Below are 13,800 nucleotides of genomic sequence, written 5' to 3'. Positions count from 1 at the left end.
AGAAATGACGAAAACATTGTAGTAAACTAGAAACAAAAATAATATTGAAAAATAAACAAACAACGCTCACAATAAGTATATATAATAAGTTCTTATGATGTCATCGCATTTTAAGTTTAAAAGGTATAACCACATAATGCATGCGTTAAAAGCATGAGAATTAACTGGAAAGTTGAAAGCGCTAGATACCTGGAATTGAGAAAACCTCTGTATATTTTTTGCATTTTAATTAAAGAAGAGTTTTTAATCAACGAAAACGAAGTGAACCCTTGGAGGAGTTTCATTAGAAATATAATAACTAATAACATTCATAAAGAAACATTCCGAGCTTTTTGTGTTTATAATATACTCCAACTCCCGACGCAAACCTTTTCAAATGGAATACCAAGAAAAGATTGACAAAACGTGGTATTTTAATAAGACATTGCACAGGTGATAGTAAAGATATATCTATATATATAAAACAGAAAGTGTGTGGGGTATGTTCCGTATAGGCTCCGAAACGGCTGGACCGATTTCAATGAAACTTTCAGGGAATCTCCGGATTGACTTGGCGAGTAATCCTGTAAAGTTTGGTGACGATCGAAGCACTCCTATGTTTGAACTGTCAAACTGTCAAATACAGCTTTTATTTACTATGATGATATTCTATTGTTGGGTGTACATGGGTGTAGATAATGATCTTCACCCGCTCGAGAAGAGAGTAGAAGAAAATGAATACGGAGATAAATAAATGATTTAATATATTGTGAGACTTAAATTAAAAATTTAATGATGTAAGTTTATTGTTTAAATAAAATAAAGCAAAATCTAGCCCGGCGAAGAGATATTACGTGTAATGAGTTTTTTTTTATTTTCACTACTAATTAATGCTTCAGTCGTTGGTAAACTGTCGTACGTGAAACACGCTAGCTAGTACATAAATCAAATCTCTTTATCTTTTTTTTTTTTAAAAGTACCGACAATGTCTAAATGTGATATTTGTAAAAAATCTATAACCAAATCAAGGATGCAGCAAGTGTGAGAAGATTGTACATCTTAACACTAAGTGTAGTGGGTTAACTAATAAGCAGATAGTGGCATTAAAGCTGCATCCAGTTTGGAGTGGACCTGCGTGATTCACCTAGACGCAACTCGTCAATCGTAATTCCTGAGGAAGACGATGATGAAGACGATACACCAGTTCAAATAAATGCGAAGAAGTTGCTTAATAAAATCACGACAGAGGTAGAGAAAGCTATTAAAAATGAAATGCGGGAATTGAATGAATCGTTGCAATTTCATAGTGCTAAGCTTGAGGAGGTCGTTGAATGCATCGATGCTTTCAAACAAAGTATAAAAGTGCTGGAGCGAAAAAATGTGGAGCAAATGAATAAGAACATTAATTTAGAAACACGAGTCGGAGCACTAGAGCAGAGGCTCCATGAAAGTGAACAAGAAAAGCTTATAAATTGCGTCGAAATCGCTAACGTTTCTTGCCCAAGCACTGAAGACTTGAGTAAAATAGTGGAAAGTGTGGCAATAAAACTAAAACAACCCCTTGAAAGCGTCAAGAATTCGCAAAGACTCCCAGGGAAAAAAGACCAACCAATGAACATCAAGGTCGAATTGAAAGATGAGTCCTCTCAAGAAAAATGGATGTTGGCTGCCAAATCAAGTAAAATCATAGTAGCTGACATATGCCCTACTGAGAAGAATAACCACAATGTATTATTTATGAGAGAAGCGATGATCAAATCTAACAAAACTTTACTTTGGAATGCGAAACAGGAGCTAAAAACCAACAAAAAATATAAGTATGTTTGGTTCAAAAAGGGTTGTGTAAAGGCGCGCAAGGAAGAAGGATCTAAAATCTATTCCCTTAGAACCCTGGAGGATATTCACGCACTAGCAAATAAGTAAATAGCTATAAGGCTGCTTTAATTAGGCACTTAATAGACTTTTAAACAACCTTTCATTAGTAAGCTGGAAAGTATAATAGATGATATTTATGAAATTGCAGAATGTGTAAATATAAACGATTTTTTAAGTAATATTGCAAATATGCATATAAACTTATTGTGTGTTCATTTTAACATAAGGTCTTTGATAAAAAACTTTACGACACTTGAGCAATGCGTATTTACTTCAAAGAAATTAATTGACGTAATTATTCTTACTGAAGTTAATATTTCGGATAACATCAGCTCTTTATATCATTTGGATGGTTACCAGATGTTTACAGCACTAAGAAAGGAAAGAAAGGGTGGTGGAAAATTCATTTATGTAAGTAATAAGCACAAACTCAGCATAAATTCATTAAAAACAAAATATTTTGAGAACATTTCATTTTCAATTACCACTAACTCAAGTTATACGGCTAACTTTTGTGCTGTTTACCGCCCCCCTGGTTTTCGTAGAAACCTCTTTGTTAATGAACTCCAATCTATTATATGCAAACACTCAAAAGATAAAGATTTATACTTACTAGGAGATATAAACATAAACCTGAACCAAGATGTTCCTATAAAACATAAATACAGCAACATGTTGCATAGCTTAGGCCTTTTGTGTGGGATCACTGCATATACCAGAATTGAATTATGTAACGGAAAATTAAGTAAATCTTGTATAGATCAAATTTACGCTCGATCCCGCACACAAAACCTATTCACAGCAGCGATCGGTACGACACTGGCCGATCACCGCGCGGTAGTTCTCGCTTGCGTCGGCGCACGGACACAGGGTGTCCCATCATATAAAACCATTATAAATAACAAAAAACTACTTGCTTTGCTTGAACAAATAGATTGGGAGCCTACATTCAACATGAACTGCCCATTAAAAATTTACGATTATTTACATGCACGCCTTACTGAGTATTATAAAAAATCTGAGTATGTAACTAAAATCAAATCTAACAGTTTAAGGAAAAATAACGCATGGATTAACGGTAAAATAGTTAAAGCTTGTAATTATAGAGATGAATTATTTCAACAATGGATAAAGAACACTAATAACATGATTATAAAACTAAAATACAACAAAGCGAGGAATTATGCAAATTCATTAATTAAAAAAAACAAAAGTAAAAACATGAAATATAGAATAATGTCTAATAAACGAAACCTAAAGATTCTTTGGGGCATATTAAAAAGGTTAACAGGCCGAATAAAGTCATCTGTCGATGAAGTTCTAATAAGCTCTTTTAGTGGAAATGGTAATACGCCCAAAGAAATTGCAAACAAGTTATACGTTTAAAAATAGCGTTAGGCAAATAATTTCTGACTGTTCTGAACCAATGCTTGACAAAACAACTTTTATATCACCAGTAAATGTTACAATGCGATTTCGGCCAGCTGATCCCAAATCTGTAGGAAAAATTATTAACGCACTAAGTAGTAACAAAGCTCCCGGAGTAGACAAAATAAGAACTATTGACATCAAAATGTTATGTGATAAGATCAAGAAAGTTCTTTCAAATTTTATAAATACTAGTGTAGTTACTGGGAAATATCCCACCTTACTAAAGACCGGAATTGTAAGGCCAATATATAAAAAAGTGGAATATGACAATTACAGGCCTATAACTATTTTGCCTACTATCGATAAAATTGCTGAATAATACATAAGTGAGCAAATACATAAGTTTTATGAAGATAACAATATTTTGACAAAAAACCAGTATGGATTTCAACCTCACAAAAGCACTACGCAACTGCTATCTGCTTTCACGGACAGCATAAATAGCCACATAGACAACAAAGAGCATGTATTGGCTGTCTTTATAGATTATAGTAGGGCTTTTGACACACTTAGACATACTACACTACCTACTATGTCTATCTGATAGCGGAATTAGAGGGAAACTGCTTGACTGGTGTAAAAATTACCATCAAAATAGATCATACCAGGTGAGGGTTAGCAATTCTGACAGCGACTCAGTTCCAGTCACGGAAGGCACAGCCCAAGGCTCAGTTTTGGGGCCTTTGCATTTTCTGACCTATGTCAATAGCCTGTCCAGTGCAATTAAACAATGTGAAATATACCAGTTTGCTGATGACACTTGTTTAGTTGCCGCGGGACGTAATATAATGGAGATAATTGTGAGACTACAAAGCGATTTTGATATTTTGGCGAAATGGTCACACGATGTCAGATTAGTGCTCAATGGTAACAAAACTAAATCTTCTTCTATATATATATAATGAAAATGGTGTTCCTTTGAGGCTCAATCACGCTTAAACCACTGATCATATCGACATGAAACTACCACCATTCGATGCGAAATTTTTCCTAGATGGTTTATGGCTATTTATTTTTCGAATTCTAACGTTCCTTCATTTTTTTATTGCTGTTTTACTTTTATGAACATTTATCCCGCTAATAAAAACGTTTTCTCTTGATTCTTTTGTTTTCATGGATTTCAACGGAGTTTACTGAACGGATAATGTTCTTTTACATTCAGCTAAGAATCTACTCACGGTAGTGGAGAACGGCTGGACCAATTGGGCTTTTTTTTTATCTTCAGAATTGTCAGGAGAAAGTTTTGTATGTAAAATTTTAAAAAAGCCCGATAAAAAGTTAAAAATTGCGATGATAATCGAAGAATTCCCATCTATATAGTCACTCACCACGAAATCTCGGGAACCATAAGACTTAGAAACGTGAAACTTGGTAGGAATATTACTTTTGCTATGTAGAGGTCAGCTATGAATAGATTTTAAGAAATTCATTCCCCAAAGGGGATTGCGGGGGCGTTAACAATGAACAATTCCCGTTTTTAAACTATAGCTTCTATAGACTTCAAATTTGGTAGGAATCTTCTATAAGAGGTGTAGAAATAGGCTATGAACGAATTTTACGATAGCTCACCCCACAGGGGGTTGCGGGGGTGGGTATTAACAATTAATATTTTTAATTTTCCAGCTAAAGCTCCTACAAGCTCCAAATTTTGTAGGAATTTTCTAAAAGTGATGTAAAAATGATTTATGAACAAATTTTACGATATCCCACCCCAAAGAAGATTGCGGGGGCGTTAACAATGAAAATTTTCAATTTCCAAGCGATAGCTCCTATAGACTCCAAATTTAGTGAGAGTGTTCTATATGTAATATAAAAATGATTTTCGAGCGGATTTTACAATGAATCACCTCCAATAAGGTTCGCGGGGGTGGGTGTTAACAATAAAAAATTTCAATTTCGAAATATAGCTTCTAAAAATTCTTAATATGGTGGGAATCTTTTATTATTCACATAAAGAACATCTCAAAATGGATTTCAATAAAGTCTACTTTCGACAGGAATTGCGGGGGTGGGTGTTAAAATCTAAAATTTTTATTTCTAACCTGTAACTTCTACAGACTCCAAATTTGGTGAGGATCTTCGTGTATGTAGGGATATTCGTGTATTTCCTTACAACAATCGTCTTTTTGGCAGCGGAGAAAAAGTCATTGAGAGGTTTCAAAAACTTAACTTTACATGTAGCTATCCAATCAACGGACTAAGAATTTTACATTCATTTTACTTTTGCAGACTACATAACCGACGAATTCTTTTATTGCGGGATCGCGGAAATGTAACAGATTAAAATGAATGCATTTTCCAAGCACATGAGATGTGGAAAAGAAATTTAGTTACTTATTCCAATAGAATTCATAAAAAACATGCACAATTAATTTTCTATAAAAAATTGATGTCACGGAGAAAATTTTAGTTAACAGAAAATTCGTCGCACTTGAACCTAGACAGATTTCAACTTCACATATGAGACTTGCAATGACTTTAACTTAAACTTTCAATGCTCATTTAAATTTTTTTTCTTCATGTCAATTATTATTAATTTTTGGAAGAAAGGCACGGAAATGTTATAATGATTGCACATTGAAAGTTACAATGAATATTAGTGAGAAAAATCACCTGGATGAAAGATACAGGCTAAATCGATGGAATTTGGAATTTGAGTAAGTCTAAACAATATCGATGCTTACATATCCGCGGGGCCTATTTATGTTCATACAAAAATAAAAAAAAAGGAGAATAATAAAAATATGAAAAAAATAAATAAAAATGAAACATAAAATGTAATTTATTTCCTTTTTCAATTCGCCCAGCGAAGCGGGCTGGAAACGGCTAGTGAGTTAATAAATAAATAAATAAAATTCTCTTCTTTTTTGCCTAATTCGAAAGTTGCCTGGCAGATATCGCTACTAAGCGATAAGACTGCCCCTTGTATTGTACTTCTCTCTTCATGTTTCTGTTTTTATTATATTATTGTATATGTTATGTTGTGATATACAAACAAAGAGTTGAATAATAATGCTAATTTAACCCTTGTCTGCAATTTCAACTGCTGGTAAGTGATGATGCAGTTCAAGATGATAACGGAAAGACATACATACGACATTATTACACATACATTCTACGCGACATCGCACCGAAACACTACATCGCTTTCATCGCGTCACGTCTTTGGAAGTAGGGTGGTAACTAGCCAGTGCTAAAATCTCCTACCAGACCAGAAATAATGAAGAAAAGTTTTTAAGAATAATGTAACAAAATTTTTAGATATATAAAATGTGATAAAAAGTGCATATTATGTCAACAAATGCACCTACCAGTAGGTATGTAAATTAAAAAAAAACCTCAATTATAAAGTAAAAGAATAAACTTTTGTGTAAATGTTTTTGAACGTATTTTGCAGAAGGTAATCAACAAATAAAGCGAAAACTATCAGATAAAGAAGAAAAACGTTGTACAACGTGAAACAACTATAAAACGGTAAACATAATTACAGTGTAGATAATTTTTCTCATAAAGCTTAAGTCTAGGACTCTCTAGCTGTTCTACGAGAGAACAGATAAATAAACCAATTAATAATAGAAGGTTAACCTATATAACAAAGTGTAAATAAAATCGTAAATAACTTTTAGTTCGGGCTTTAAGGAAACACAATTTAGGTACTACGCGCCTACATCTCGGAAATTAATCGTTCAATTTAAACTTCGAACGCATATTCAAAACATTTAATTAAAAAAGTTTATTAAGAGGCGTTTAATACCCAGTAGGAAATAAGCTAAGAAACAAATCTATGAGTAATTTTTAAATTCCCATAACCATCGGAAATCGCTTAATTACCCAATGAGTGAGTAATTGATCGTATGCCTTTGTAATGTTCAACTTAATGTTAAGTTTTAATAAGATAAAGGATAAGTACAAATTCAGTTGGACATTTTATTGAATTCTTGGAAACAAAAATGACTTCATAAGCCTTTTATCGAATAGCCTCAGGCCAGCAACAAGCCTTCGTCCTTTTATGAGAGATATTTAAAGAATAGAGTCTCTAGACTATGCTCTAAATACCTCTCCAGCTTGGCAGGCTTCAACGATTATTTTGTATCACATGGTATTGGTAATCATCATTATATATAACAGTCCAATGATGGACTAAGGGCCTCTCCCAAAATAATGGGTTTGCCAACAATCACCACGATGGGCTGGCGAAAAGTCGATATAAACAGTCGACTAACTAGAAACGGACATAAATTAGTGATAGCATATCGTCTGAGAAAAGTACAGAAATCCTTTGTGGGGATGGGTATATGCTTTTATAACATGATACCGAAGGTAATATTAGACCTACCTTTACCTAAGTTTAAACAATATATTAAAACACATTTAACAAATCGTGGTTACTACACGATTGATGAATTCCTTAACGACAAGGCTGCTTGGAAGCAGGCCCCTCCGCTCTCATCTCTCACAAAACAGAAATATTCTAAAGATTGTTAAACTTTAAAATGATGTTGGAAAAGAGCAATCTGCTGAGTTTCTTGCCGGCTCTTCTCAGTGGAATCTGCCTTCCGAACCAGTGGTAGAGTCACTACAAACAGACCAGGATTTGAACCTGCGACTCTCTGGCAATCGCGGCCTGAGCGCTTTTTCTAATTAAGCTACCATCGATGTCGAAAATTTGTATATGATGTAAAAGACATCAGTCTTATAGCGACTGTAGCGTCATCTAGTAGGAAACGTTGCAGTTTCGATCTACTTTTTTCAAAGGTCCATATTACAATGAGACACGTTTGAAACATGAGATGACATATTGCTTTTTTTTTATAATTTTTTATTAGTGATTTAACCTGCACTTGGAGGAATCATCAATTTTATAAATTTAAGATGAATATAAAATAATAAATTTGCACTCTAAGACACATAAATTTTCTAACTGTTCCGTGCTGGTACTGAGAACTTCTTGACTGAAAATGCTGAATCTAACATAGGACCTCATCCCTCCCACTACAATAACGCCACAGTATTATTGATAAGTATTAATAGATAACTCACAATCATACAACTCCATTAAACATAAACAATGGGCATTTGTTAGATAAATGTATAGACGATCTGCCTGATAAAAGCCTTGGTTAAAATTTAGTCAATCGACACTTCATTGAATTTGTTCTGATAACACTGTAGGCTATTTAAGCTTACTGTTCAAGTTAGATAAGGCAGGTATGGCGTTATCTAGGGTTGCCACCTGCCATTTTTGAGTTACAATCATCTATGAACCAAGTAGATGTATTTTGTTTGTTTTTTTTTATTTTGTTTAAGCTTGTACCTAGGTGTTTTTCGTTTTTTTTTTATTTGTTTAAAATTATCACCTTCTAGCTTATTAATATCCCGGCGCTACGCATAGGTTTGAACTAAAACACTTTCAGCAATAGAAGGGCTTTTTGCGACAGAGCTTATTCCGGCGAATTTCTACTGCCATGCTTATTTCTCCCGCCAAGCAGCATTGCTGTGTTTCGAGCTGATGGGAGTGGGAGCCGATATAATTCCAGGTTATAAACCTAAGGCTGTCTAACGGTGATGGACACAGGGTGGCACTGTGTAGGACGTTGTCCTTTCGTAACCTGCGAAGTGTTGCTTTGTTTATAAGCTACGGATTTTCACCAACGATCAGGTGGGACATCTGCTTGGCAGTGGCGTGCACTTCATACATGCACAGAAGCACTGCATACCCTAATACTGCGCGAAGGATATTCCCAATTTAAGGCAAACCCTGGTCAAAAATTCTGTGCACGCCTCTACTGCTTGGTCAGACTGGAAAACTAGAAAAAACATTTATTACTTCCAGACACTCTTCAAACTGTCCAGTGTGTCAATAAATAATGGGCATTTGGCAGCCCTACGTAGGCGTAGAGTTCTTCAGTTTATCAAAGGGGTTGGTGCGTCACAGTAGGCGGTGTCGTTGCGTAGGCATTTCGTCAACTCGATTGTTTTTGCGTTGTTGGTCGGGTGGCATTGGACTCAAAGGCGTTTGTTTTGATAGGTAGATCGCAAAATAATGGGTTAGATGTCTGCCTGCACATGTTTCTTTTGTAAATGATACTGAAAATTAAAATATAAAAAAAAACAGACTGTTATTGTGACATTAGTAAGCGCTTAGATATGCTTTAGCTGAATAAAATAAACAAACAGACATTTATCTGTTATGTATTAGCAACCAATAATTTTTTTTTAATTTCTTAAAAATTTACTCGTGTAGTCAATTATTTAACGGTAAGTTAATACTGTATCCGATGCCTGTAGGGCTAGTTCACATTCGGCCACGAGATAACTATGTCTATTTCATCGTCCGAAATAGGACTACAAAATGTTAGACAGTTTATACTTAGTTGGTTTAAGCAAATATTTGGTAAGTTTACGATTGATAGCATGCAAATGTTAGGCAAGTTACTGAGTTTCAAAAGTAATGAAAAAAAAATAACGATTCTTCGTCATTAATTATGAAAGATATACTTCATAATTGATGATACTTAGAATATCATTAAATAAATTTAAATAAAAATAACGCAAACCGAAATACTTTCCTAAAAATAAATGCTTTTGCAACATTTTATTTTCATAAAAAAGTTGATAACATCAGAGATCCAAATGTCAGCTATAAGTCTGGATTCCCCTGGGCACTTTCAGAAATAGGGTTAGCGCATTTGAACTTCAGTCTCTTGCAAAAGCGGGACTGGAAGAGAAAACACATGCAATAGCGGAACGTTCCATTGTACCAAATTAAAGGACCAGTGGGTCAAAGATTATAATATGGATATCTCGCGTAGTAGTTTTTTAGGTTTATGTATACGTTTAAGTATCTTTTTTTTATAGACTCATCTGGTGGATAGATTTCGTAATTGAGATGTGGTTAGATTTTAAAATGATAACACCAAATTTCGTTTGTACTTATCATCTTGTTCATGCTTTAATGAAACCAACCTATTAATCAATGCACCAGGATCCTTGTTTTACATAATTATATCATATAAGGACAAAGAAATTATATATATATATATATATATATATATACACTTATATATATATATATATATACTCAATAAAAAAAGATGCACAGCCCCAATTTTAAAGGCTTTTGTGCGCATATGAGCGTGTTTCTTTTTTATTTAAGAAATATTTCGATTCTTCTCAGATTTCTTGGCAGATTGATATTTGAAGAATTAGAAGAGACAAACGGGGTGAGGAGATTTTTTTTTTTTTTTTTTGTTGTTGTAGAAGCACCATTGTCATTTATTTACATAGCAATGATGTAAATATGCTTTTAATCATTGACAAAAATAAAACATTTTGTACACAAAAATCTGAATACAAAATACGGGTACGGGTTTTGTATCCCTAAAATGTCAGATTGATTGTTATTGGACAGAACTTTGTCTCCTCCTCCTAAGTGTACCTATCGCTCGACGTATGAGATGAATTTTGTTCGATCCCTCTTGGAATTCGATTAAATTCTTTGTCAATAAGATTGGGATATCGGATAAAAAGATTTGGGTCCGCGGTCTTCTCGCGCTTCGAGGAGGTATAATAATTCTTTTCTGTATCTCTATCCACTTTGATACATTGCGATTTTGTTTTTTAGCAGACTTCCGCACGATCCGTAACAGATACAAGAGCACGAAACGCGCGTTTTCTGAAAATGCTATTGAGTAATGACGCAAAAAAAGTTGTGGAATCAAAAATTTGAAAAAAAACAACATAAATAATCTGTGATTCTCCCTTCTTTTTTAGAGTCATAATTCCAATTTTAGAGTCAGAAATCCATCGCCACAACACTTCAAGAGGCATGCAAGGAATACGTCGAGCAGCGGGCGTGGAGTAAATTTGCACTTCTACTAACACCTCCCGAACAGAGTTCATTGGAACTTATCGGGCGCGCTAAGATCATGCAATTATGAAAAATACGTGCGTCTTCAACTATTCCTGGGAGGTTACCACCATCGCTTAAAACAGTATTATTCTGATATTGCTATCGTTCAGTTTCAGAGATAATCCTTAATTTTTGGGAAGTCAAAGTGTGTCATTCAAATAGACATTTGAAAATAACTGCTCGAAGCGATGGTAATAAACCGTATGAGGCTCTTATGCCTCATAATACGGCAGTCTGTAATCAACTTTACAGGCAAAATCAAGCATCAAACCTTTTATCAATATCAGCTTTTCTTCGGAAAATGCTTATAAATTGCTAAAATGGTTCATGGTTCACCATACACACATTGCTATCTATTCCCAAATTAAGCATAGCCTGTTTTATGGGTACTAAGATAACTGATGAATAATTTTAATGTATAATATTATTGTAAATTACACCATAAAGATCCTGCTTGTCTGAGAGTATATTTAATTAAGCTTATCTTTCATTGAACAATAAGAATGTTATTAGGTAATCCAAAAATATGTTCTCAGTTGCGTTTATATGCAAACCTTGCGTAAAATGTCCTCTGTAATGGAGGCTTAATTAACTCGTATCTGTGAACAGATTGAACTTTCCTTGTGTTGTCGAAGTTTAAATTGTCTAGAATCTAGATGCTGTATGGTTTGCACAAAGTTTCTAAGATATACCACGCAGTGGTGCCAATTCCAATTCAAAATTTCTTTATTCATGTACGCCTATCACAGGCACTTATGAAGCGTTCATACATATATGTTTACATAATTGTAAGGGGATGGTGATAACTTCGTTCGCCAACTAAACCTAAAGCTACGAGGGTTCCAAACGCGCCCTGGTCTAAAAAAGGGGAAGAGTCCCCAACAAACATAGCCGGGTAAAATTTTTTTTGTTATCACCATCTCACAGTTTATTTATATTAAGCTATGCAGCTAGAGCAATTCACACCCAAGCTTTTTTATCGTTTAAGTAATCCTTAATATTATAATAGGATTTTTCTGTAAGCTTACGTTTTATATAAACTTTGAACTTATTGAGAGACATCTCAAAGATTTCATTTGGTAATTTGTTATAAAATAATATACAATTGCCCTGAATGAATTTGCATTCTTTTGTACATAAATCTGTAAACTAATCTATTTTGAAAGGCCTTAAAGTAGTGCTATTCTTTTCACATCTCCTGGGTAGAGATAGCAATATTAATTGATAACGGACTAGATTAGTTTTAGCAGTAATACTTTTCTTAGCTTTCTCTGGAAGAGCTCGTCCCAACGACCAAGAATTACTGTTCTGGTCTGAAAGGTGTGGTTACCGGTGCGATTATAAGCATATGATGCTTAACACTTACACCTACGTTTTATGGGTACAGCACAATTTGTAGGACGTATGTTTTACATGCCTTGCGTAATATTGCTCTATTTATATGTAATGGTTTCCACTTTCTATCAGGACCATCAGCTTGGTCCGACAATTATGATAACAAAAAAAAACATGCGCAATCACACTTGATGGTTAGTTTCAGGTGCCTAAGTCTTGATTTGAAATTACTCACTTTAGGTTGCAAGCGGTGGTAGACTAGTAGGTAAAACTTTAGCTTCCCCGGCGCGCACTTCTACCTCTTCAATGTTATACGGGTTTCTAATTTAAGCATTTATTTATATTTTTTATCCACTACAAGTTAGCCCTTGTCTGCAATAACACCTGATGGCAAATGATGACGCAGCCTCACACGGTAGCGGGCTAACCCGTTAGAGCTATGACAGTTACATTAAGGTGCAAATAGGTGATGCTAGAACTAGTTCTTACAATAGTTGTTTGAGCATATCTAAGGCTTTTTACACAATACAACAAAATTCTCAGAAAGTACTTTTATCCCTTAATTTTGAATTCAAGTGTATTATTATTTCTTATTTTTATAACTTATACAAAAGATAAAAGCTTTTCTGATTAATCCATTTCTGTGATAGCCCTAAGGACAAGTGTCTTTTAAAATAGCAACTTTTAAGGTCGTCCGAAAGATCAGTTATTTTATTGGAGTGGATTTCTCCAACGGACTGCAAAGCAAAGAAAATAAAAATAATCTCAACAGAAATAATTATAGGTCTAATTCCCGTTTTCATTTCAACAGTAACAATGTAGCAGTATGTTTTGCCCACAGCTGGTTTTTAGGTAATCGTTGCAGATAGGCACCGAGGACAAACCTCTGTGCTTTTATACTAACCATTTTAATGTGATTGTAAATTTGATAAATAAAAAAAAAAAAAAAAAATACGACGGACAAAGCCATGCCTAAATAACGCATTTACTACTATGGGACTAGATACTCGGGAAGATTTTGAATAAGATTTTTTTTGATTTTTTTTTTTTCATATCTAATTTAATAACATATGAAAGTATAATTGGCACTACCAGTGGATACGATTAAAAAACCTTCATATTAATTATAAGATATCTGATTTATTGTATTTATTCCAGCTGTATTAGAACGTATAGGTTTGGCGCGGAGCGATGGCAAAAGACCTGACGCTCATTCCTTGGAGGATGGGAAGGTCACTTGTGTGGGATGCAACTTGTGTCGATACCCT

At 34.2% G+C, this 13,800-nt stretch overlaps 2 protein-coding genes across 2 annotated transcripts in view; one reads left to right on the top strand and one right to left on the bottom strand.

Annotated features, from left to right (window-relative positions):
- LOC120633124 (gonadotropin-releasing hormone receptor) overlaps window positions 1-13,800 on the bottom strand; it is a 74,263-nt gene that overhangs the window by 40,289 nt on the left and 20,174 nt on the right. The gene's annotated exons all lie outside the window — the stretch shown is intronic.
- LOC120633127 lies at window positions 1,201-2,238 on the top strand. The gene is made up of 2 exons (XM_039903239.1): window positions 1,201-1,895; window positions 2,173-2,238. The coding sequence occupies exons 1-2, from the start codon at window positions 1,252-1,254 to the stop codon at window positions 2,228-2,230; spliced, it is 702 nt and encodes a 233-aa protein (XP_039759173.1). The 5' UTR covers window positions 1,201-1,251; the 3' UTR covers window positions 2,231-2,238.

Source organism: Pararge aegeria, chromosome 21 (assembly GCF_905163445.1).
Source record: "Pararge aegeria chromosome 21, ilParAegt1.1, whole genome shotgun sequence".
Lineage (NCBI taxonomy): Eukaryota > Metazoa > Arthropoda > Insecta > Lepidoptera > Nymphalidae > Pararge > Pararge aegeria.
This window is presented reverse-complemented; position numbering and strand designations above follow the sequence as displayed.

Excerpts from the sequence above, each read along its gene's own strand:
- LOC120633127 (XM_039903239.1), top strand. The coding sequence starts at position 1,252 with ATGCGGGAATTGAATGAATCGTTGCAATTTCATAGTGCTAAGCTTGAG. Across the intron at positions 1,896-2,172 it reads GATATTCACGCACTAGCAAA|TCGGATAACATCAGCTCTTT; the intron begins TAAGTAAATAGC and ends GAAGTTAATATT.